The 26,531-nt window shown below is 40.5% G+C and overlaps 1 protein-coding gene across 3 annotated transcripts in view; it reads right to left on the reverse strand.

The window, feature by feature from the left end:
• Window positions 1-3,465: 3,465 nt before the first annotated feature.
• LOC115150880 (contactin-3-like) overlaps window positions 3,466-26,531 on the reverse strand; it is a 72,250-nt gene continuing 49,184 nt past the window's right edge. For 2 of the 3 annotated variants that reach the window (XM_029694658.1, XM_029694657.1), the window contains 16 exons: window positions 23,515-23,699; window positions 23,084-23,220; window positions 22,448-22,577; window positions 21,678-21,828; window positions 21,053-21,180; window positions 19,782-19,957; window positions 17,414-17,531; window positions 13,788-13,946; window positions 13,543-13,692; window positions 12,967-13,037; window positions 12,316-12,550; window positions 11,797-11,906; window positions 8,863-9,049; window positions 8,592-8,704; window positions 7,964-8,129; window positions 3,466-7,410 (listed from right to left, as the gene is read on the reverse strand). In XM_029694658.1, the coding sequence (XP_029550518.1) occupies window positions 7,304-7,410; window positions 7,964-8,129; window positions 8,592-8,704; window positions 8,863-9,049; window positions 11,797-11,906; window positions 12,316-12,550; window positions 12,967-13,037; window positions 13,543-13,692; window positions 13,788-13,946; window positions 17,414-17,531; window positions 19,782-19,957; window positions 21,053-21,180; window positions 21,678-21,828; window positions 22,448-22,577; window positions 23,084-23,220; window positions 23,515-23,699 (2,323 nt within the window). In that variant the 3' untranslated portion in view covers window positions 3,466-7,303. The remainder of the gene's footprint in view (window positions 7,411-7,963; window positions 8,130-8,591; window positions 8,705-8,862; window positions 9,050-11,796; window positions 11,907-12,315; window positions 12,551-12,966; window positions 13,038-13,542; window positions 13,693-13,787; window positions 13,947-17,413; window positions 17,532-19,781; window positions 19,958-21,052; window positions 21,181-21,677; window positions 21,829-22,447; window positions 22,578-23,083; window positions 23,221-23,514; window positions 23,700-26,531) is intronic. The other variant, XM_029694659.1, reaches the window with a different exon arrangement.

Below are 26,531 nucleotides of genomic sequence, written 5' to 3' on the forward strand. Positions count from 1 at the left end.
TCTTACATAGCTATTCCTCTTGTCCCGATGGGATAAAGCAGTGTGCAGTGTGATGGCGATTGCATCATCTGTGGACCTGTTGCGGCGGCAGCCTTACGAGGGTTAACACATTTAAATGTCTTACTCACGTCGGCCAAGGAGAAGGAGAGGGGGAGCCTGCAGTCCTTGGTAGTGGGCCGCGTCGGTGGAACTGTGTTATCCTCAAAGCGGGCAAAGCGGGTGTTTAGCTTGTCTGGAAATCACGGATAAACCAGATTTGTAATTTAACTAGTTTAAGTTATAACTAGTATAATACCGCCTAGCTAGTGTTTTTACAACCTATCTACAGTACATGGCAATATGGTGGGAAAGTCCCGCCTATTTCCTGGATCATGTCCTGTATGGTTTTTGAATGGGCTTCAAGATTATAAAAAACGGTCATTTGAGATTTATGTGAAATTCTATTCATATTTGTGGATTAATTGACTTCACCTGATGCCTTTCATAAAGGTTTTTAGGATTGCGTTGTCTTTTTCGTAATCGAAAACCTTCATAAAGGTCTCTATGACTATGAATACAATTTTACATATATCTTTGAAAAGGACTTTCCCAGCATATTAGTCTTAGATAATGTAAGCAGACATGTGAGCTATGAGAAAATGTTAGATACATGCTGCTAAATATGCTAGCTAGTTAGCTAAGTTCAATTAGTCAGCTAGATGTGCCTGTATAACTAAAGTTGCCTGTATAACTGCCAAATCAGGAAAAAAATGGTCAAGCTACTCAATTTAGCAAGCCAAAACTACTTTATAGTCACTTTCTCAGACAGCTCTCCAATTCTTAGTTCGTTAGTTGACAGTTCATCCATTGCACAATCATGTCTGTTGGCACCAAAATCAAAACGACCTTTGAAGTTCGAGCCCGCTCACAGCTCCATCGCTATTGGTCGATAGACCAATCAATCAATCAGAAAATAAATAAATAAACCAAACAATCAAGCGCTATCCACACATGTGCCCTAGAAAAGTACCAATCAGTATCAGGAGAGATTCTATGTGTACTTCTGAAGGTACAACATTATGTATACCTTTTACATTTTCGTACCCCAGGGAACAGTCCGGTGTTGACATCAAATTAAGATAAAACAGAATAATTCTAAATAAATTGCTTAAGGAATAAGCGAAAGCTAAAGTTAAAACCGTGAACATGTCTTTGTGAAGAAATGAGAGGCTCACTTTACTTTACTGAGAGTGTTTACAAATAGAAGCAGTTGTTGGCATTCAGACGCTACGTTGGCCACTGTCTGACGAGCTTGGCATTTCTACTTAATTAGGAAAATGCACAGTGCCTACCTCTAATTACACAATATTGAGAGGAAGCACAGGCTGCCAATATTAATGACCTGATCCCAAGCCCAGTTCAAAATTGTCTGGAATCTCCCAAAGCCCTCGAAATGTCACAGGGAAAACAATGCACCAAATTCTAATTTTCACAATCAAGTGCAAGCATTTTTTGGAGCTGTGGTTAAATGAACCGACAGTATGTCAGAACAGCAACGATCAAATGCCTAAATACGTTTGCAGAATGTCAGATCATTTTCTAACCTTTGTACCTTGATTGCATATCTTAGACCAACTTTTAAGAAGCGTTAATTAAATACAATTGTCATCAATGAATACAAAATTCACTCAATGTAAAGTGTTTTGTTCACAGAATATCAACACAATGTTCTAATCAGGAGAGAAAATATTGCAAATATGTTCAATGTTTTCGGCAATCAGTAAATACCACTGCACAAAATTGCAAATGGCTTTATCAAGTAGAACATAGGGAAAGATCTAGGCAATGTTTTTTTAATGTTTTTTTCTTTTTTTTACATTGCTTAGATGCAGAGAATGAAGTTTAATTACTTCTAAGTAACTTTGGATACTCCTAAGTCATCATCTCCCAAATGTTGACTTTCTATTACAGAGCATTGCTATGGCGTGGACTGAGGCCTATAAAGTATATTCACATCAGTTGTGTTCCTCCACTTTACGTATTCACCTTTCCTTATTTCTATTGGGGATTGTGGTTCTGCTTGCCGATGGAAAGTCTACTGATATCGTGGCAGACCAGCCTTTGTACTGAATATATGGAATTCCATTGTGATGATACTGATGAACGCATCCTGCACACAATACTCTTATTTTCATTTTCTTTTTGATCAGGAATTATATTTGATTTGATGTGTATAAAATTGTCTGGTGACATTTGCAGAAAGGCAGAGTAACTTCGCATAATTCTGCACCTTTGATAAAGCTATTCCGTCATAATTTAGTGACTGCAAAGAAAGTATATTGATCTACTGGATATAAAAAAAAGAAAGACTAACTTTCTGTTTTGTCGGCTTAGACTGTATATTTTTATTAATCTTTTTGCAGTGTTCTTTTGATGAATGTATTTGCAATTTTGACAGTATCATTTAGTAATGATGAATGTATTTATGTTTTAAGGGCATATACATTTTGAAAAAGCATTTACTGTTTTGCAAAAGGCCACAGAGTTCTGAAAATCGGCAACATTGTTCGAAGAAATGCTTGTATGCGACTGAAATAATGTTCAGCGTCCACTCGTTGAGTGTTTTTCTTTTGTGTTTTAGATGGAGACTAACAAAGAAATATGTAATTACGTGAAGAGATTAAAACGTAATGACATATACTGTATATAGCTAGTTTGCACAGATTACATTCCACTTGCTTGTATCTCCACGCTATGTCCATTAGGTTAGGTTAATCTAAAAACGAAGATGCACACAGTGTCTGGTGAATTGCGTTAGTTCACATTTAAATTCAACGTAATTAAGTGATTAAGCAATATATTGGGCGTGTGCGTGTGTTGAGCTACAGTAGTTAATATGGGCAGAAATGAAAGCTATTGAACACTGTAATCGCTCTCTGATGGTGAACAGTGATTACACGGAGAAGCACTACTTTGTTCTATAATTTGCTATGGCAAAAGTAATCCTATTTGGATCCCACTGACTAAAAAGCCTTGCTTATCATTGATGTGTGAATCCCTGGAGCACAGCTTCCCCAAGATTTATTGAACTTTGCGATCCCTAAATTAGATTACATGAGGGAACTGCCTTCGACCCAATTAGGCATTCATATGCGTTACCCATGCATGTCAAAAAACACTGCATAATCCAGCACTTACATATCAGTAATTCTATCACCACTCTGAAATTGTGCCAAGATATCAAATTGATTTACAATGGCTATGTTAACAGCACTGAGTGGGGCTGCTGAAGACGATCAAACCTCAAATGGGTGCCAAATAATAAATCCCTGCTGTTTTCATACTAAACGTCCCTTATGATGAATATTAAAAGGTCAAATGGTGCTGGAAAACCATTAACTGTCTAATGTGGAAGTTGAAAAGACCCCGCTGTAATTCACATATGCAGTGCTTTAAAGAAAGAAGGGGATCTTGAACGCAAACAACTTGCTGCAGTAAACATTTTAACAGTTTATTAAGTTACAATTTTAGAAAATTCAACACAAACTCACAAAACAATGATTCACATGCACAATTTTAGTATACAAGACAAACCAGTTAGTTTTCAATATGAAAACGCAGTTCTATAGGTCAGTTATCTCATGGAGATCATGGATTAAATATCAGTATTAAAATCAAGGGCCACAAGTTGTATAAAATATCAGTAGGTTGTCTTTGTAGGCCAGCTTTAAAAATATATATGCAAGCTATTTACATTAGACCAAGTACATTTGTCAGAACTAAAGCGAATAGTTGAGTAACCAAAATCAGTGTTTATCATATCAAGTTGAATCATTTCAAATCAAACTCAGTTGACCTGATGGCTAACATAACGGTCTTAGATTGCATTTAGTAATAATTAACAAAGTACAAGGCCAAAAAAGGTACAGCATTTTTCCTCTATTTTACAGTCAGCAGGGCATAACAAGGAACAAGTACTTAGAACTATAGCTACGTAGATTATAGGATAGTCTGGCCAAGTTTGATAAAGGACTAATTTGTAAATCCACATACTCTAGCATTGTGTGAGGGATGTGTACTGGTAAGTATACACTATTCTACTAACCAGCATACAGAAATAATGATCAGGTGATGGGTACAGGAATGAGGATAAGGTCTACGAGTTACACTATTTGGATTATACACTGTGTTACAAGGTTTTATCCTTGAAATGAACTGACATTGCACTGTACTTTTTTTATATAGTAGTATTATTACACAGGCTTAGTCCACAGACAGTTTGACACCTAAAAAGCCTATTGTTCATCATTTGGAGAAAAAGAAAAGGCTATCACTGCTATATCAATGCATATCTTCAGCGTAGGATGGACATTTAAAAAAAAAAAAAGGGCTGAAGAGTCAAAAAGACAAAGGAAAATGACTAGCTCCCTTTCTTAACCAACACATGACCATTAAACCTGGAATCCATAATGATGAAACTGCCATGTCCATTTGCGATATAACGACAATAAAGTTGAGGGCGCCAGGGTAGCCTAGTGGTTAGAGTGTTGGACTAGTAACCGGAAGGTTGCAAGTTCAAATCCACCGAGCTGACAAGGTACAAATCTGTCGTTCTGCCCCTGAACAAGGCAGTTAACCCACTGTTCCTAGGCCATCATTGAAAATAAGAATGTGTTCTTAACTGACTTGCCTAGTTAAAAACAGCGAACACTGCTTTCTCATTGCACACACAATAGGACAGCAGAGTATGTGTTTTGATATTTTTTACCACGATGCACCTCTCTTCCGTTTCAAAAACAAAACAATAACAAATGTGCCGGGGGTGAACAGGGGTGCCGTTTTCCCTTATGCGGATTTCAGCTTTAACGAGGAACAAAATGCTGTTCATTTTCATATGAAAGTCAGTAAGATCACTTATAAACGTGGAGTCGTTTGAATCCGTTAAAAGTTCTTCGTAGGGGGATGATACCTAAAACACCAGTTTCTCGTAGTAGCTCTTATTAAAAAAAACATGTACTGTATATTACATTGTGTTCTTATGATTTTAACTTTGAGTGGGGAAGGACATCTGTAACATCTCCAACTGTACCCAACAAAAACATGCGCAACAGGAAGCCCCGGCATCAGTCAATCAAGCATCTGAATTGTGACAGCTGCAATAACGGGGCAGGAAAATCAATATCCTATTGAGTGGGCTGCAGCAGTCTAATCAAAGAGCACAGGCCTTTATGAAACCACTGAAGGAGCAGATAGGCTGATTGTGTCCGCTGTTTGGGCTTTACGGGCCTCTAGGGACTGCACACCTGTTCTGGTGGCTGAGCAGGGACACAGTCACACAGTCACCTTGGATCAGTTCCTTGTGCTTTCATTCGACTTTGGGAAATGAGTGCAAACGCAGACGACGAGGACAGTCTCACAACAATGTAATCATAGCTCAGCCAGCCCTAATCAGTCCCAAGTTCAGTGAAGGCACGGTTCTTTATAGCAGTCGTCGAGTGTTTACTACAAGTCCAAACTTATACCAGTGGCCCCAGAATGATGACTTATGATGGAGGACCCATCAGACAACATGAACAGGAACCAGTTTCTCACTCAACATCAGGCTAATCGAAGTACTTTGATAGAGTACTGTAGCAGTTACTGTGTCTAGACTAGCAGCTCAGGATGTACTTCATTGTGCGCAGAGAGGGACATTATGACAGCAGCCAACCTTTTCCCTCTATTTCCAGTCAAAGCTCCTTTAACGTTACATCATTTATTTAGAGGCTTTAATAGCTGCTAAATTGTGCTGCAGATCCAATCATAGATGTATTATTCACAGGATCTCACCAGACCATGAACGTAGACCAAACTTCCACACTACATACAGTCAGATCCATCTCTACTTCTATAAAGTTTTCAACCCATTGTTATATATCAGGTGTTCCAGTATATCATTCAAATTGGAATCATCAGCCCATTTCCATTAACAGGGTTCACATTCACACCATTCAGTTACTTCGTGTCTATCTGTCTGATAATTTATTTGCAAAAACTGACCCAGAAAAAATGTACATGTCCCTCAATTTGTAATATGAAAGATATGCATGTGCAGTGAAGGCACTCATATGTCCTGTACTCAAACATGTATATTTTATATATATTTTGCAGACCGGCGATCTAAATTCTGGATAATCGGTAAGGTCATAAATGATAGACTTATTTAGCATTTAGAGGTCATTTGAATGCAGAATATAACAAGTGGCAACACCACATGATTCTATTCCTTCTGGAACCTTAAAATTTCACAGAATTCATTGTGATTTGCATCAATTATTTAGAGGAGCTTGAGATACAGACCAAAATGCCAAGTCCCATCAGCTTGTTGTAGAGAGGGGGTCTAAAGCTCAATAGCCAACAGCTCTGTAAGATGCCTAATACTATTTCACTACGCAGAGATGAGTGGGCTAGAGGCACAAGTAATCGATCTGGTATCCAGCCCTGGTCCTGATGAGTTAACACAGCTCAAAACACAAAACATACAAGGTAAGGTTCTAGCTGCAGTTACAAAAATCACTTGATAGAATATTTTATGATTCGGTTCACCAAGTAAAACTGGTTTTATCTGCTATAGCGGCCAATTTACAATAAGTCTGGGCATGTTGTCAGCTGCATAACTTAGTTAGTATATTTTTTTTACCTTTTGAAGTTCTACTTCTTCAACTTCTTATAATAATAATCCAAAATGCCGTCTACAGTTAGCTACTATATCAAAGGATATCTGACCCATATAAACCAAAACACATCTCTCCATTGAGCAGCTGACCCTACAATTACAAATGTATGTGAACATACTGTACCTCCATCTGGTAAAACCATTTTTTAAAACCTCAGATTACCTCTGAAAGACCAATAAATGAATGAAATAAAGACAATGAAACCTTTTTTTTCGTCAACTACTTTGGTATCTACATGGATTTAAGGCATTAGTATTCTTCAAGGATCAGTATCAAACATATAGAATGTAGACATCACTACTCCCAAATCGAAGTATATTCCATTGGCAAAAAAAAAATAACACTTCCAAAATGTTTTTACAGCATGACGGCACTTATGACATGAGAGGAAATACTGTAAAATATAATGTACACAAATTCACGTTTTTCTATCGGCCGTTATTTAAATCCTCAATGCATGGCCCTTTTAAAATTCCTGTTCTGTCCAGCACTGCCACAGAGGGTTTTCACCCGTTGCCCCTTCCGACTGAGGGTGAATGCAGGAGCAGGCTCCTAGAGGAGAGGGAGAGAGAGGAGGGTCGGTAGGAGAGGAGGGCTGTGACCAGACATCACCAGGCGGAGCTGAGGAGGATGAGAGCACTGACGAGGATTGCAGAGAGATGAGACGGCGACAGCAGACTTAGCCGAGACACTCCCGAGCCCTGTGCGCCCATGCCTGAAACCACAAACCACCAGTTAGAGAGAAGCTCTTCAAGAACTTAAAATTCCACTTAAAAAAAAAAGAAGCAAAAAGCGGGGCATTTTCTGTCTCTATCTGCAAAATTGGCTGACAAGTCGTCATAAATCAAAGAGTAACTGTGAATTATATAGTGCTTCCATATCTCCATTATTAATGACTTTCAACAGGATAGGCCATTAAAGTATACAGATATGATAAGGCTTATATCACATTAGAGAGCAGATCTCTTTAGAGAAAACTGAACACCGTTACAATTTTGCACAGCGGGGGGGGGGGGGGGGGGCATTCTATTATTTTAGACGCAGCCGAGCTGTGCAGTCAACAAGGAATAATAACCCAATGGCAGAGATGGATTGCACCGTACATGCATTTTTAAAAAGGTTTCTTGCACCCAAAAAAAAGTATATTACACATGGTCGAAGAGGGGTGCAACGAGGCCAAAATAAATGTTCTGTTTGGCTGATTGAATCATCGCCAAAACTTGATCAATGGACACAGGAAGAGGAGAGAGAGGAGATGGCTAGCGTACTTAATTTGTGGATGTGGATGGGTTCGCTGCCCACACCTTCACCGCCCTCACTCAGGGCCTTGATCTGGATCAGGTAGTTGTCGTTGGGAGACAGCGTCAGCTCCATCCTGGTTTTGTTTGTTCTGATGCTGTTTACCTCATTATCCCGGTGTCTTCTCAACAGCACCTAGAAACAGCAATGCAAAACCCCAAAATACAAAAATGTAGCAACACACAGTAACTTTGCAAAACACACAACCTCAAAATGAAAGATTGGCTAAAACGGGCGGTGAGGAGTGGGGGAATTCAAACTAGGAGAGTGACTAGATTTTGCTGATTGGATGATAAGATGAATCCTGATGCTTTGTGACAGTACAGTGCGGCTGGCTGATTGAAGCTATGGATGTTCTGTCCCTGTGGACAACCCTACCAATATGAGCCACTAATGATCAATATGGCTGAGTTGACCAGAGGCGATGGTATTGAATACACTTCCTTCATTACACCCCCCCACCAACCTCCTACTCCCTGCTTCTTCCTTTTTTCAAATCAACCAACCCACACAAAGCAGCACTAATTGAAAGATTGCGTTTGAGATGGTTGTGTTGTATTTGACAAAATAATAGAGTTACAGTGACATGAGACGTACAAGATATCCGATGACCTCTGCCTCCGTCTCCATGGCTATGACAGGATCCCAGTGCAGAGTGAGCAGAGAGCCAATCATGGTCCACTCTACGTTCAGAGGAGGCTGGCCAGGTGCTGAGAGAAGGTAGTGATGAAGAAAGAGAGAAGAGAAGAGAGATGCTCATATACAGTAATATGTGTACGCTTGACAAAAAGAAAAAGAGTTTCTGTTCTGCTTACATTTTGAAGTTGAACGTACAATAGATACAAAACCACCGACGAGATTCACTCACGTGGCTTCTTGGTGGTGGCGTTTATGGGTGTAGACTGTGGCCCTGTCCCAGCAGTGTTAAAGGTACACAAAGCCAAGTAATACTGTGTGTTGGCTTTCAGTCCAGTCACGTTGACTGCTGAGTAGTTAGCAGAGATTCTCACTTTGCCTACTGTGTCAGGCTTGGTGTCATCTTCCCAATACACCACCTGTTTACCAATGGAAAGAAAACAACAAGAGGTTGAGACATCAGGCAGGAAAAATTCAATCCTAGCCATGGGGACTTTTATTAACTCACACAAGTGATTCATTTCATCACATTATTAGAACTCACTCCTCCTCATCTAATCTGTAATGCCATTTAGTGTGCAGTAGGGGACTGGCTTCCCACTGAATAATACATTTTTCAATATCTAGGTCCTCGATTGCTGATACACCCTCCTCTCGACCCTATGGTCATTCTACAAAGGCACTAATAGTAACCCTAAAAGTAGAATATGACAAAGTGCTTGTGTGACAAAGTTTAAGGATGTTCTGTCAATAATATGTTTTATATCTCCTCTTTTTTTGGTAAAAGAAAATATATTCCCCTCACGAATTTGTACTTTCAATGAGTAAAATACAGTTTCTGTACTTAGAAATGAACACATCCAGCAACAGCATGGATGAATATTGTATTCTCTTTAACACGAGGCACAGTGCTTAATTACTTCCCTTGAGCGTATTAACTTTCAATTAACGATGCAGGTGAAGAGATTTTTGATTAAGCAAATGAAATAATCCGATGCTAGTTTAGGCACATATACAATATTCAAGTCTCTGGTATTAAGTGACAGAGTTAAGTCAATACATAATTAGAGAGAAAAAGTGAAGTCTACCCGCACTCCTATATTCCTGGTATTGCTATGAAACTAAATTAATCTATTAGATACTATTTTTCACCCCAAAACAATATACTGTTCTGGAGTTAAAAACTAGCCCCATACTGTAGATGATGGGCCTATTATTGTGCAAATCAGTTTAGACCTATCCTGCCTGTTTGGCTACTAAAACAAACAACACTAATGCATCTGTCTATGATATCTTTCAGAATCCTATGACCTCCACTGTACCCAATGCCTAAGGTTTAAGATGCATAACAACAGCTTTCCTCCGTAAAAGCCCCTCTCTCTCTCAAATCCTTTTTGGTGACATGATAACACTATTGTATCTACACAATATAGCCATTGCCATGGCAACCATGGGTTTTGTGCCGAGGGGCAGGGGTGAGAGGGATTGAAAGAGCACTGGGGAAAAATGTGTTCTTAAATGGATGGATGATAGCTATCCTCATCAGGTTTCAGAAGCCTCTGGTGGGTGGTCTTCAGAGCAGCAGTGTCTAAAGTGTAAATCATAGTCCGCAGGAAGCTGAGACGCGATAGTTTGGTGTCCCAATGTGACATAGCTAGGCGGCTCTGAGAGCACTATCCGAGCGAGACGCACAGCTGAACGGGCACCTCCCCACAATTCCCAACCAACGCGGCTTTGGTACGCATCCTCTATTCATTTGAATGTGTTGACACTAGTTGGAGAAATTGCTTGAGTAGTCGAAAAGTATGAAAGCCAGCGGTCCAATATTCTAGAACACTGCTGTGTGTTTTGGACTATGATAAACCCTTAAGCAACACCCACTCTCTGAGGGTGTCTCAGGGGGAGTGGGATATACACGAAAAATAACATTTCCATTTCACCAAACACTGTACATGTTACACACATGTACATTTGTGAAACAAGACAAATATAAGCACCCTTTTTGACCTTTAACCAAAGTGATATATATGTGTACATGTAATTGCCAAAAGAAAGGAAACCCCAACATAAAGTGTCTTAATAGTGTGTTGGGCCACCATGAGCCAGAACAGCTTCAATGCACCTTGGCATAGATTCAACAAGTGTCTGGAACTCTATTGGAGCAGTGCGACAACAGAAATTCTATAATTTGGTGTTTTGTTGATGGTGGTGGAAAACACTGTCTTCTCCCATAAGTGTTCAATTTGGTTGACATCTGGTGACTGAGACGCCATGCCCTATGGTTTACATTGTTTTCATGCTCATAAAACCATTCAGTGACTACTCGTGCCCTGTGGATGGGGGCATTGTCATGAGGCATAGCCATGGCCTGCCCAGCATTTTTGACCTTATGCATGATGTGATGTTAATTTCTTAATTAACTTTGGAACCACACCTGTGTGGAAGCACCTGCTGTCAATATTCTTTGTATCCCTAATTTACTCAAGTGTTTCCATTATTTTTGTAGTTAGCTACAGGTACAGGTACAGGAGTGAACATAATACTATTTACAAGATGTTGTCAACGTTACAGAAGTTCTCATGATATCTTATTCAGTGAAATGTTACAGAACACAGCACTCCAGGGAATATTTCAAGAATCATCTTAAAATAGTTTAAATAAAGCTACTGATTTACATATAAACATTAGAAATGGCATCAGAATGTGTCTGGCCGTGTCCGAAATCTGTCTCGCCTACTACTTACTAAAACTACATGATGTGTACTATTCATACCACATACTATTTAGAACATACTGTTTAGTCAAAACGGATGCAGTAAGCAACAAATATCAACCTACTAGGCTCACCCATCCTGGTAATGCTTCATCTAATGCGCTATTGCATTGATTTACGCCATTTGTTCGCTTGGCATAGCGCGTCATCTTATCTCATTCTCAGCTGATTATCAGTCGTTGTCAAACACACGTGAGTCTGGAAAGGTGATTCTCTTCCTCAAAAGCGTTCAGCAAATTCTACTCGATAAAAGGCCGAAATGAGTATAACCTGGCATTTAAAGAATACTTGAAATATCACATACTATAAACCGTTTCATTTTCGCATACCTAAAATGCCTACTATTTAGAATGCAAGTATGGTTATTTATTGAGCAAATTGAGAGAATCCTACCTCATAACCCAGCACTCTTTCAGGGGTGGCAGGGAGGGCTTCCCAGATCACTTCAATTTGAGCTGCAGACACACTCCTGCCCCAAACCCTCTTAGGAGCCTCACTGGGGACTGCAGAAATAGAGAGCTGGTGAGCACCACTCACTCAATACCATCAAACACACTAATAGGAAGCAGAAGCAGGCAGAGAATAGACCTGTAGTTTCACTGGAGAGAGCTATATTGCTTGGGCTTGGTTTTTAATGGGATCTGTGACTGACATAAGGGAAGACTATCTTCACGGCAAATTCAATTAACACAGTACCTCACTGACAGCCCAGTGTAGTAAGTGTCAGCTAGGATTTCCTGTAATCTACCTCTGCAATAACAATAACTAATATCAAGTTGAAACTCCCAGCTTGAGAGGGGGAAAAGTGTCTGAACCAACTTATTTCATCATTACTATTCAAGGTCGTGCCTCCAGAATAAAAAAGATTAGGAGCTGTTTGAGCATGGTTCCACTGGCTGCCGTTGCCTTTACCTTCCTCTGCTGAAAACACTGTGGCTATGGAACTGAACGGCCCTTCCCCGCGGTTGTTGTACGCCCCAACCTTCACGTCGAACGGTGAGAAGGCCGGGATGGTGTCGTTGCGGAAGACGTATCGGGCGAGCCCAGGCGTGGAGATGACCGCTCGCGTCCAAGTGACGGCACCCAGCGGCCGGAAGGCGATGATGTAACCGAAGCCCTCTCCATTCTGCAGTTCCTCAGGCACGGGCTGGGAGCGAAACACAAAACTATAGTGATATTAAAACGCATACAGACAAAGACACTGACACCCCTGCCTTTGTCCTCAAGCACCCGCCAAAGAGGGCTTCAACACGAGCTGCAATGATTAGATGCAGCGTTTCCCCCCCTACACCACAACCCACAGATCCTTTTCTCCCTGCATTGGTACATCATTGTGGATGAAGTGGGCTTCAATGAAACAATCTCTTTCCCTGAGTTGAATCACGTTGGGGGCTGGCACTCCGAGGCCAGCCCCCAGAAGGGAGGGGCTGGCTCTAGTGCAGGTCATAAAATTGCTCCATTCAATTCTGCACAATTAAGCAAAACCATTACCAGGCTATGGAGAGAGCAGCAAAACCATTACCAGGCTATGGAGAGAGCAGTAAAACCTGACAGATGACTTACCTCCCAAGTTATCACTAATTCAGATTTTGTGCCGCCTCCGCCTCCAACATCAGTGGGAGCTGTATCAGGCACTGTAAGGCAAAGCCCAAAGGAAAGCAATTAGAAGGCAGTTAACACAGCTGAACTACAGGTCTATAAGTCTAGCCCCACGACAGTTTTAAAATGCATCCACAATATTTTTTCATTTTACACACCACAACTTCTCCCATGATACGAGCGACCCAACATGTTCTGGAGTATATCCTCCTACTCGAATACCAAGTCTCACAATGAATAAACAACTTCGTTTTTGATTTAGCTGTTAAGTTTAATAGTCAGAAAACGCCATTTTACTTGACAACTGTTTTGTGCGTGGCTCTGCACAAAAGATTTGCGGATCACTCATGTGCATCCTGATGTGTATTTACTCAAAGTAAATGGTCCATCACATTTAATCTGTAACATTAGCAACTGGTTCAACCAGCATTTAAAGTCAGATGTCAGGGTTCTGTGTATATCACTTTGTGTGTGTGTGTGTGTGTGTGTGTGTGTGTGTCTACATATGTATTTTAGAGAGAGTAGAGGCGTGACACTCACTGGCATCCTCTGTCCTGGTCTTGGCTGAGGCTGGACTAGGCTCTCCCATGCCCACACTGTTGCGGGCCACCACCCGGAACTCATACTCCACCCAGGCATTCAGACCCACTACTGTGGCTGTCAACGTGTTGCCATTGATCTCCTCAGGAACTGGAAGTGGAAAGGAGAGCGTTCAACATTACCATCTACATAAGCATGGCTAAGGTGTGCTCTGTTCTGTACTGTATGCTAGGTGTATTTGCTACCTGTGTCTACAGCTTGCCAGCCCACAGTGAAGGGTGTCCTGGCCTGGATGATGTAGCCGGTGATAGGGCTGCCGTTGTCCCTACCAGGTTTCCAGGAGAGTTGGGCAGTGCTATCTGTGATCTCCTCCACCGCTACAGTGTCCGGGGACCCGGGGGGACCTGACTCAATCAGACAATTAGCAAAGTGAGCCTCCACACCAGTCGCACAACACCAGCACCACCCCTCCCATTCCCAACTCATTATGCTCTTGCCTTTACTGCTGACCCTGTTAGATATCAAGGCCATCACACTCCATCTAATTAAGGGCTGTGTCCTTGGTCCGGCTTCACAGGGGCCTTTAATTCAGACGTGTGATATGTGAGGCTGAGAAGTGATTATGAACACAGGATCACTAACACCGAACAGGGACATGGGAGGGGTACATTTGTGAAGAGAGAAAGAGCGAGAGAAAGAGTTAGAGATTGAGAGACAGTGAGCGAGACAGAGATACAGTGAGTGAGACAGAGACAGTGAGTTAGAGAGAGACAGTGAGTGAGGCAGAGATGCAGCAAGATTGAGAATTACAGCAAATATGTGACCCGCTTCAGGAAGCTAGGCATTTGTCGCACGTCACTACTTCACAGGAGAGGCATTTGAACATACACTATCGTTCAAAAGTTTGGGGTCACTTAGAAATGTCCTTGGTGTTAAAGAAAATGTAAAAAAATTGTCCATTAAAATAACATCACATTGATCAGAAATACAGTGTAGACATTGTTAATGTTGTAAATGACTATCTATTGTAATTGGAAACGGCTGATTTTTAATGGAATATCTACATAGGCGTACAGAGGCCCACTATCAGCAACCATCACTCCTGTGTCCCAATGCCACGTTGTGTTAGCTAATCCATGTTTATAATTTTAAAAGGTTAATTGATCATATGAAAACCCTTTTGCAATTATGTTAGCAGAGCTGAAAACTGTTGTGCTGTTTAAAGAAGCAATAAAACTGGCCTTCTTTAGACTAGTTGAGTATCTGGAGCATCAGCATTTGTGGATTCGATTACAGGCTCAAAATGGCCAGAAACAAAGAACTTTCTTCTGAAACTCGTCAGTTTATTTACAACATTAACAATGTCTACACTGTATTTATGATCAATTTGATGTTATTTTAATGGACAAAAAAATATATATTTCAAGAACAAGGACATTTCTAAGTGACCCCAAACTTTTGAATGGTAGTGTATATTTTTATCAAAGTGCGTTTTTTGGCAGAAATGCCTTCTATTGCATGTAAACTTTAATGTGCCTCAATAACAAACTTGTATTCCATCTGTATATACGAATACAATTGTTAAATTACGAGCCTAGTTGGTTTAGCTAAGGAAAAAGACAGGAACTGTCCCGCTAGCCATGATTGTCTGAGTTTGGATTGGTCTGCCATGTAGCATGCCTCTGTCTATAACGTGAGCTGCTCAGTATATGTTGATAGTCCTTTCTATCACAGTGTTTTTTAAAGATATAATGTTAGCCATCAAGAACTACAAAAGTTTTGCTACTTTTCTCAACAACATTGATGCCCTGAATTTAGGCGCTATCAACAGATCAGTTGGAAAAAGTTGTGATGGACTACTTTCTGCACACGTCACAGTCAGTGTGAACCGGAGTGACTTGACAACGCTGGCCAAACAAGATGAAGCTACAAATGACCCATCAAGTCAGCCAGGTGTGTCGGGGTGATTGCGGACATCTATTGTATTTCATGAACATGTGTACATGTCTAGACAATAGGGACCCATCCACTTAGCTAGATGTGGCTGGGAGGTGGTTATAGCAATTCTTTCACATGACAATTAATTTATACAAGTGTGTCTGGGTAAGCATCATCTAATAATTATAAAATATTTATACAATATTTTTATCTGGACACTTTCTGCTTTTGATATTGCTACTATGCAAGTAACCATTTCACTGTACCGTTTACACCTTCTGTATCCTGTGCATGTGACAAATACATTTGATTTGATATAGTGTGTTTACCATTGAAGGCAATGTGAAGAACAACATGACCTGCACCAAATTCAGATTAGGATATAGGCCAAGGACTAGATAAAGTGTATTTTTACCTGGAGTTTTTACTTATTGTTGGCTACTACTTTTACCACTTTTAGTATTAAAAACTTTGGTTGTTTAGTACACTACTCACTCTGTTTAGCACATGCCCTCACATGTGAATCCTTAAAGAGATGGGATGGGTTTAAGACGGTGTGAACGATGTTGAATGGGTGTAGACAAAGAAGAGCTCTCCATTAGGTGTATAAAAAAATTCAAGGGCCATTTTCTCAAAAGTGTGGCTACAAGTTTATCCACTTTTAAAGCAGAATTCCTTTCACATTGTTCCTTAACTGCTGTTGATGATATACAATTTTCTAGCGCTGAGTGTCTTTTATCCAATGTAAAAAACAGCATAAGATTTTTTGCTACATAGGACCAAATCCAAGCGGTGGGTCACATATATGCTCCAAAGATGTTGTTGTTTACTCCACTGTTTCATTATTCAGACGCTTCAATGTTTTTTTTATCAATGTGTAAATGAGCCAATTAAAGCAATTCTCTGTAACAAACAATGGCTTTCCAAAACACCAGGACAGCTATTACAGGTTGTTATGGGCATGCAATGCATGCCAACGTAAATCACTAGAGATAAGTTACAATGATGAGATATGATACACTGCGCCTAACAGATATCAACTACTGCTGTGGAAGCTCCTGTCACAAATGTACCAGTGTCACATTATGTGCCATTTTTAAATTTAGCAATGCCAAATATTGTCTTTCAAAAACATGTCAGAAAAAGTCTCTCATTACACCAATATCACACATCGTTACATTTGTATACCATGTCATGTCATGAAAAACTTGGTGTAAGATAATTATATTTGTCTACAGAGTTCTCACCAAACTATGAATATATTTATGGTTAAATTTTACATTTTAGTCTTTCAGCAGATGCTCTTATCCAGAGTAATTTACAGGAGCAATTAGGATGAAGTGCCTTGCTCAAGTGCACATTGGCAGATTTTTCACCTAGTCGGCTCGGGGATTCGCACTAGCGACCATTCGGTTACTGGCTCAAAGCTCTTAACCGCTAGGCTACCTGCCGCCCCATAGGTAGCTTGGCAGCAAGTTTAATTAACCAATATTATTCATATAGGCCTATAAAATGATAGTCTGGTTGCCAGTCTGTTTAGATCACATTCCACTCCTTGTAACTCCATGGCATGTGCCAAATTTTTAGCACATGACATGGAGAACAATGACTGGAATGTAAGCTAAACAGACTGGTACCCCGACTAATAAAATTAAGTATGTCATCTAGATTGCAATTTCAGCACCGATTTAACGCATGAATCAATTTGAATTCTGTCAAAGTGCTTACAAGATTTTACATTGGAAGCTCTATGATCAGACATTCACGGCTGGAACTATATTGTATTTCCACACTCAAACTTTTCTGAAGAAGCTAAAATGTAAATCACTTCTGAGAAATAAGTCTCTGTACAAATGTGAATCTCATAGCCAGAGTGAACTGAACATGAATTCCATAGAGGCACCCTTACAACCTTAACAGTCGGTTCTTTTACCTTTCACAACCAAGATGGCCGAAGCAGACAAGCTCTCCACGTCGGTGTTGATAACACAGACATACTTTCCCCCGTGATTCAACTGGATGTTACGAATCATCAGATCTCCTGAGATGCTCTACAAGGGAAAACAATAACACACAAGAAAATCTGATGTAAAATCATGAAATCCAAAGGAAATACACTCTGAACTGTTTCATAATTATTTTTGCGCAACGGCATGTGTGATCCTACTGTAGGTTGATTAATAAATACATGTATCACATCGGAGAAATATCATGTGCTGCTATCTTCTTTTTCCTTCCAAGTGTGACTGTAGCTTTAAAATTGAGAAAGCTCTGTGTATGGAGCTGCATGTGGTCCCCTCAGGTCATAGAGTCTTGTGACACACGGAAACCAGCAAGAACGTGAGCTGTGTTCTAAACAAACAGTCCTGTTGGCTACGCTTCAGGCACTGCATGCTCCCCTACTCAGCATCGCACAGGACCACCAAAACAAACACACAACGGCTAATTGGCAAGATGATCCTAATTATTCAAGAATTACATAAGCAGGGATGGATGAGAAATTAGTACAACTTACAGACTAGGAGCTAATATTGTTCTAGATAAAACAGTATGCTCTTTGACGCCATGGGGAAACTAAAGCTGATAAACAATTGAAAAACCTAAAGAGGAGTGAGGTGATGAAATAGCTTCAGTTCATCTTCCCATCTGCCATGGAGCCTTAAGTGGAGATACAGAAGTTAATGTGGAAGAGCTATCAAATTGAAATGTCTTCATATTTTAAAGGGAGTGAAATGGGATCATCGTTATCTGTAGTTAACTATTAGGTACATAGCAATGGTACCCATAACTCTACCTGGGGAGTGGGACTCACATTCTAAAAATTCAGAGCCAATGTTCACTTAGTGGAGTGGTCTGTCACACATACACAGCATGTCATCCTTCAGGACTCCTTTTAAAATAGAGTGTGCTTGTCTGGAGAGGATTCACCTGAGGGCTAGCCAGGTTAGACACACTCAAGCCACGCCAAATTTCATCAACTCACTGGGTAGTGACCATGGCTCAGCTAGGCTCGGTTGCAAATTGGGCATGAACGCCCCGAGGATCCTCACCTCTCGGAGGCAAAGACAAAGCGGAGCAGAGTGGCACTTATGTGTGGCTGAGGGACGGCATGGCACTCCTCTCCTCTGAAAGGCTAACATGCTCATGCCACGTCTGCCTCTGACATGCCAGCCAGCAGCTGTCTGACTGGAGAGCGAGGGGTTAAATTCCATGCCTTGGCAGGCAGGAAGCTATGAGGCAGATCTGGTTTAATTATGTTAATTAATTCATCAGACGCTGTTGAGAGGAGCTGGTAATCTCCCTGGGCATGGGGATACGGAATATGTGAAAACTGTATCTCATTATTTGTGTGTCCACATGTCAATGTCATTTGTAATTGCCATTTGTCTATCCACGCAGGCGTGAACTTAGCATGACCACGACGTGGGAGGGGTTCAACTCTGATATCAACTTCAACTTTGATCCATTCATTATTTTTCTTCGGCTATAGCCGTACAATGAACCTCGGGTGAATAATGAATCCATAAAACAGTGATAAATGATTCTCTAAAACAATTTGGCAGAGACGAGCGCAGAACAAATGACAGTGCTCGTCTATCAAAAGGAACACATATTTTCGCCAAAGAGTAGTCAGTCTCTTATCGTTAATTGAAGGCATGAGGAATTCAGATGAACATTTTACTGGTGCGAAGGCTTGCCCTTGGTTAATGCCAGCCAACTCACTACAAATGATTTCAGGGCACAAGATTCATAAATAGGTATGCAAATTAAATTAACGCAAAGAGAGATGATTAAAAAAATGATCTCCCTTTGAGGTGGAGAAATTAGAAGTTTAAGGGATGAAAAGTAAAAACACTTTTAATTCATCAGGCTTCTTCCGCCATTGAAACAGCTTAAAGATTACTTAGATCTCTATGAAATACTGTGGCTTTTCACCTTTATGTTGTCTTACGAATAAGATCACAATTCTTATGGGCTGTCTGATAGACAGGGAGTTAAAAGATAAATGGAAGAGTAAACATAACTTGAAGCAATGGAAGTTAAATACAGCCTACTGAAGCATCACTTCAATGTTAAAACTGCTGCTAAGATTTGATCCCAACAGTACTCTTCTTGAATACACATTTAATAAAGTAGCCTACAGTGTGAGGGTAGGACTTTTAGGAGGTAGCTAACCTATTATACAGAGATTATACAGAGTTTCCAAATGAGGCGTATTATTTTGCAGTCTGCCACACTGTGTGAAACAATCAAACCTAGAATAGCCTCACAGCAGTTGTCCACTGCTCCTGATGACTCACCCCTCCTACTCTGTCGAAATGGTCGGCATCCCCGTGGAAGTCTATGAGCTGCCCGTTGAAGGCCCAGGAGAAAGACACATCCAAGGCTGGATCGCTGGCTATCTGGCAGGGCAGCACGATACTTTCGCCAACAATGATCTCCATGTTAGTAGGCCGCTGGGTGATTCTGGTGGGCTCTGTCCAGACAATGACAGCTTAGTATGCATCTTAATGCTCTCTGGGTGGGAACCATTACACTCAAACAACTCTAGTGTAACTATATCATGCTATCATTACGACAGGGATGATCATAGCTACACGAGTCTTGGTTCTAGCACTTAAACTTTCAAAAAATTTCTGGTTGACACTTCGTATTTGCATGGTCAATTTGGGGGGGGAAATGTTTGAAGTAGGATTATGCAAGCAGAATGCATTCCCAATGCTGGCTGTAGAGAATTGGATGCAGTGGAGTATGGGAGCCTTGTTAAGGGAAAGGTCAGGATAATTACATTCCATTAGATTAAAGGGATCAGCTGTTGGCGTAGAACTTTAAATAAGCGAATGAGAAAAACAAGGGAGGTGGAGACAGACGTTTACAACACATGTACCAGATAACTGCATCAACACGTTAAGTCTCCGCATCCATAAGTAATGACCTTTACTTAATTGCAGTACAATAACTTATTGCCTATTAAAGCACCATTGCAATTGCTTTAATTAGAAAATAACAACGTTGATTGTGTTAAGTTGTACAGACAAAATAGTAAGGATCACTTTCATTAGATGTTAAGCTGGAATTATTAGTACAATTATCAGCACAAAGAAGTACATACAAATATCAGACAGTACACTCTAAAGAATGCTGGGTTGTTTGGATGACCCAACTACTGGGTTGTTTTCTTTAAAAAGTGCAAGGTTGGGTTGTTGATGCTGGGTTAATAATGCTGGGTAATTCAGATATGGTTCAGATCAGAAAACAGAAGGTGTGGCTTAGTAGGGGCATGGGTTTCAGATGGTTCTTTTTGCCCACCTGTAAAAGTAAATGTCATTCCTGTTCATCTGTTGTGTTGTACTGTTGTCAAGTTAAGGTTAAACACTAACAGTTTTGTAGCTTCATTGAAGCGTATTGAAGTGTGGGCTGCAGGTAGCCTAGCGGTTAGAGCGTTAGGCCAGTATCCGAAAAGTCGCTGGTTTGAATACCTGAGCCTGCAAGGTGAAAAATCCGTCGACGTTCCCTAGTTCTGGGGGCGATGCCTCAGGGATTATTGGGAGAATATGTTAAGATAGCTCACCTGTGATAAACAGCCTTCCAGTGGTGCTTGCAGTTCCAAACTGATTCTTAGCGATGCACGTGTAGCTTCCCGCATCCCTCCTGGTTACGTTGGCAATCTTCAGTGTCCCGTTGGGAAGCAGAGTAATCCTGGGGGATGAGTAACACAGATTCAGAGCTTTTGCTTGGGTAGAGAACAGAAGTGCCGTGTCTAAATCCAGTCCAAGTGCTAGGATGCATCATCACCTTCATTTCAACACCATTTACACGTTTCCTTCTATTCCAGAGGAAAGTCCAACTGTCATTTTAGAAAATGGACTTTGCATTTTTCAATTTCCTATGAAGATTGGTGTCCTAATGCCAATCCTTCCACTCAGGCTTGTCATCCAAGAGATTGTTATCTGTATGTGCATTTTTTTCTTTGAACATAATAAGACTAAATGACTGAAATGTAAGTCTTCGCATATACTAAGCATTCAATATGCACAGATGCTGCATACTACATTGATTATCTACTGTATATATACATTTTTACAGGGTTTTGTTGTCTTCTCATTATCCTCATCATCCACACATCAGAAAATATTCTAATCACACATAACTGCACTTTGTGAATGTGTGAGAATTCATGCTGAGTTCCACACTACCTCTCGTTTCTCTGCACGATCTCATTGCCTTTCTTCCACAGGCTAATTGCCCGGGGCGAGGCTTGGGGCTTGCACTCCAATGCCACATCACTGCCTGAGCGAGCTTTTAGCAGGGCCTTCAGTGGATTCTTGGAGAAACTGGGAGGTGATGCTAGAGAAGATGCAGGGGGTGAAAGACGTGAAGAAGACAACGAACCAACTCCCAGATCAAATGTGCTGAGCTGAGATTGACTCTCATTCCCTCCCTCCTTCCCTTACCCTCTGGCATAAAAGCCATGATCTCCATAGGAACTGCTCCAGGGATGAAGCCCCCCCCCCCCCCCCCCCATAGAGACCAGTCCTCACTACACAGTATGGGATTCTCTAAACTTTTGGCTTCATCTGTCATCATCATGTTTTGTCAGCCATCATCTGAGACCCCCAGTGTCATTAAATATCAAGACAGAATTGGATTTCTCATCCAGTATGTCAGATAGAACTCATCAAAGCTCTCCAAGTAAATCGATATGTCATCTACATGAGAAAGCCCTCTGACGCCACTATGCAACCTATCTGTAGCATCAAAATCAATATAATGAAATGATTGAAACTAAAATGGGACACTCCATCAGATTCATGTTTTCTTTTCTGGAGCCGAAGTGGCATTAAATGAGGCAGCAGAGTGATTTTTGAAAAGGGTAATCGCAGGATGCTAGTTGCACCTTTAAGAATACGATCAGACACACAGCAAGATAGACACAGATAAAAAGCGGAGAGGAAAGCAATCTTACCTAACACCATTAGCTCAGCGCTGGAATAAATAATGCCATGTTTGTTTTCAGCTACACACTGATACATCCCGGTGTCTGACAGGTTTAACGCTGCTATGGAGAGAGCCCCGTTTTCAATTTGTATCCGGCCCTGTGGATGAGAAAGCAGACAGATCTGTATACGTATTGCTGGAGCAGTCTAATATGTCCACAGGCGCAAATGCAATTACTTGTACACTATGAAGAGACGAAGAAAGCAAGAGAGAAGAAGATTTTTTTTTTTTTTATAGCCCTCTGTTGCAGTATGTATGCTCAGATTGGGGCTAAAAAATGCTGACCTGCAGCTTCAATGAAAAGAAAAAAAAAGCAATGTTGACAATACCAGTAGAACACTAATAAGCAATTTATTTTCCATGGCCATCCAGTTGGAAAAGCCACTAAGACAGGTCTGATTTTTTTTGCTGATGTCTTACTCAGACTGAATTTTAACCCCATCAGCTGTTCAGACAGCCTGAACCACGGCACACTATGGTGGAGATGTTGATGTGATGTGTCTGTGGGACAGGTCCCTCAGATCGGATCCATCACAGGGTTGTGAAGGGGGGGATGAACGCTTTGCATGCTCAGAGCTGGTGGTTGCCAGGGCTCCATACATACCTCTGCCATTAGGTTGTCTCCATTCTTCAGCCAGCTGTAGGAGGGCTTGGGCTTCCCGTTAGCCTTACACTCCCAGAACAGATTCTCCTCAATGGACAGGGCCCCGTCGATCATTGTCTGGAGCCAATGGGGCTTCGCTATGAAAAGGGATTCAAAAGACATAATGACGATAAAAAGGACAACTGAGTCAAGACTGAAAATTAATTGTTATCATGGACCACTGAAATAATATAAGCATTGAACGAATATTCCATCATTACACACAATTACTATGCTAATCTCACTGAGCATTCCAAACAGCCAGGTTTTCTATCAGACGACCAAGGCCACAGCCAGTATTCCGACTCCAAGCCTCCATAAAAAAATAGGGATATCTATTACAACAGCACATTGACTCATAAGTCTCTCTGGATTTGAAATGGATCACTTACCATGGAAGGAGATACGACCTCGTGCAGCGTTTTTGCCTCTGCTATTTTCTGCCACACACTCGTACGTCCCTGTGTCTTCCTGCTGGAAATTTTGAATTTCAAGGACTGCGTTGGAGTTCTTCATCTTCACCTTACTGGGAAATGGGACGCCACTGGTTCTTCTCCAACTTATTTCTGGGACTGGGCTGCAATATTAGGAACGAAAAAAAGCCCTAATGACGACGACTGTCTGAGGTGGAAAAAATGTGATTAACTGTACAGAAGCTTCTACTGTGTAATGGAATTCAATTTTTCTCTAAGGATGAGGCTGCCAAAACCTTTAGAATTACTGTAACCATACAAATCTGTCTCTCATCCATTTTCACTGTCTCAAATTTCTACGGCTTTGCCTTCCTGGGAGATGTATGAAAGGACATTTGATTTTCACATCCTTACGATGTGATATTGCTTTCTGTAGCCCCTTGGGAATCTGTGATATTTGTTTGTTTATCCCCATTAGCTTTTGCAGAGGCAGCAGCTATTCTTCCTGGGGTACAAAAAATCCCACAAAACATGACAAGTAACAAAGTACTGATAAACTGACAGACAAGAGCAGTCACACACATCTTAAATACAATGATATGCAAACAATTCAAAAAGACCAAACTAAAAAAGACAAATACCACAAAAATGTGTGTGTTAGATTGTGTTTGTGTGAGCGTGTGTGCGTGTGTTTGTGTGTCACCTGACAGTCCCCGCCATTACATTAGATGTTGTTTAATATATTTTTTAAGGTAATATTTCTGTTTTCTTGAATAATTGGAGATGGAAGGGAGACTGTGCGTTGCCATGAATTTGTTTCGGATCCCCGGTGACACGTCTTGTGGGTGTCTGAGCTGAATGTTATTTGATTATGAAGAAAATCTGGAATTTTCATTACAGTAATACTTCTCATAAAAATTATGAGAAGCAGTTAATCTCTCGTCAACCCTCAACCAAGAAAGACTGGCATGCATGTTGTTGATGTTAGTCCTGTATGTGCAGTTAAGGGAAAGCTCTTTAGCTGCTCAGTTATGAACCAGCTGCAGCTTTGCTAGGTCTTTATTTGCTGCACTTGACCATATTACCGGACATTAATCAAAATGGGACAAGACCAGAGCCTGAACAACTAGTACAGTTGATTTTCTTCACAACAACTGATAATTAACAACTGATTATTAACCATCCAATGTTACACCTAGGAGTTCAGCTTCCTCAACTTGCTCAATGGTCACACCCTTTGTACACAACTCCAGTTGAGGTTTAGGTCTTAGAGAATGTTTTGAACCAAATACAATGGTTTTAGTTTTAGATGTATTTAAGACCAGTTTATTATTAATCACCCATTCTGATACTGACTGTAACTCCTTATTTAGAATTTCAGTGAGCTCACTGGCTTCGGGTGCTGACATGTAGAGTGTGGACTCATCCGCATACATAGTCATTCTAGCTTTGTGTAAGACCAGTGGCAAATCATTTGTAAAAATAGAGAAGAGTAACAGCCTAAGGCAACTGCCTTGAGGGACTCCGTACTCTACATATCTGATGTTAGAGAAGATTCCATTGAAGAACACTCTCTGGGTTCTATTGGATACATAACTCTCCAACCATGTCATGGCAGGTGATGTAAAGCCATAGCAAGTCAGTGTCTTCAATAAAAATGTATAATACAATCACATCCTGCACTGAAATCTATCTTATTATCCATTTATTTTAAACAATCATCTGTCATTGGAGTCAGTGCAGTACAAGTGCATGCCCTTCTCTACAGTATACACATGCTGAAAGTCAGTAGCTAACTTGTTCTCAGAAAAATAGCATTGTATTTGGTCAAACAAATGATTTCCATTAGTTTACAAAGAGTAGGCAGCAAACTGATTGGGTGTCTGTTAGAGCTGGCAAAGGGTGCTTTACTATTTTTAGGCAGTGGATTTACTTTAGCTTCCTCCCACGCCTATGGACACACACTCCTTTAGGTTTTGGTTAAAGATATAGCAAATAGGGGTGACAATACAGTCCGCTACCATTCTCAATAGTTTCCCATCAAGGTTGTCTATACCTGGTGGCTTATCATTATTGATGGATAACAATGGTTTTTATAGCTCTACCACACTAAGTTGACCAAATTCAAAACAGCAATGCTTCTCTTTCATTATTAGATATTTTATACAAAAATATGATGGTTCACTGTTCAATGTTTTCATTTCACTTAAGTTTTTCCACTTTACTAGTGAAATAGTAATTGAAATGATCGGCAATATCGAAAGTTAAAAAAATAATAATAAATTACCCATCAACTTCAATGAACGATGGAGATTAATTGGTTTTTCTGCCCATGATATAATTTAAAGTACTCCAAAGTTTTTACCCATTGTGTTTTATGTCATTCATCTTGGTTTGGTAATATAGTTTAGTCACAAAATGTCTCAATTTAAAGTATGTCAACTAATCAGCTGAGCAGCCTGACTTGTTTGCTACCTCTTTTGCATAATTTCTTTGAACCATAATAGTTTTTCTATTAATCATCAGTCCAGAGGGTTCTAACAGCTCTCACAGTTAATTTATTAACAGGTGCATGAATCATGTTACACATACTTCCAGTATTGCATCTGGATTCACTTCCTCATACACATCAGACCAACAGACACGTTTTACATCTTCAACAAAAGAGTCATGAGAAAACATTTTGTATGATCTCTTATAAATTACTTTAGGCCCAACCTTTGGCACTTAGGCTTTCCTTGTTATTGCCACAATGTTATGGGAATTGATATTGTTTTTGAGCAAAGCTCTGCAGCCTGAGTGAAGATATGATCAATGCAAGTGGATGTCACAGATCCAACACTATTGATATGCCCTCTAGTTGTTTGAGTGATAACCTGGGTCATATTGCAGGCATTAGTCACAGTTAGAAGCTTCCTCTTGAGAGGACAGCTAGTTGCTAACCAGTCAATGTTCAGGTCAACCAGAAAATAGACCTCTGTTAACATCACACACAT

Source organism: Salmo trutta, chromosome 16 (assembly GCF_901001165.1).
Source record: "Salmo trutta chromosome 16, fSalTru1.1, whole genome shotgun sequence".
Lineage (NCBI taxonomy): Eukaryota > Metazoa > Chordata > Actinopteri > Salmoniformes > Salmonidae > Salmo > Salmo trutta.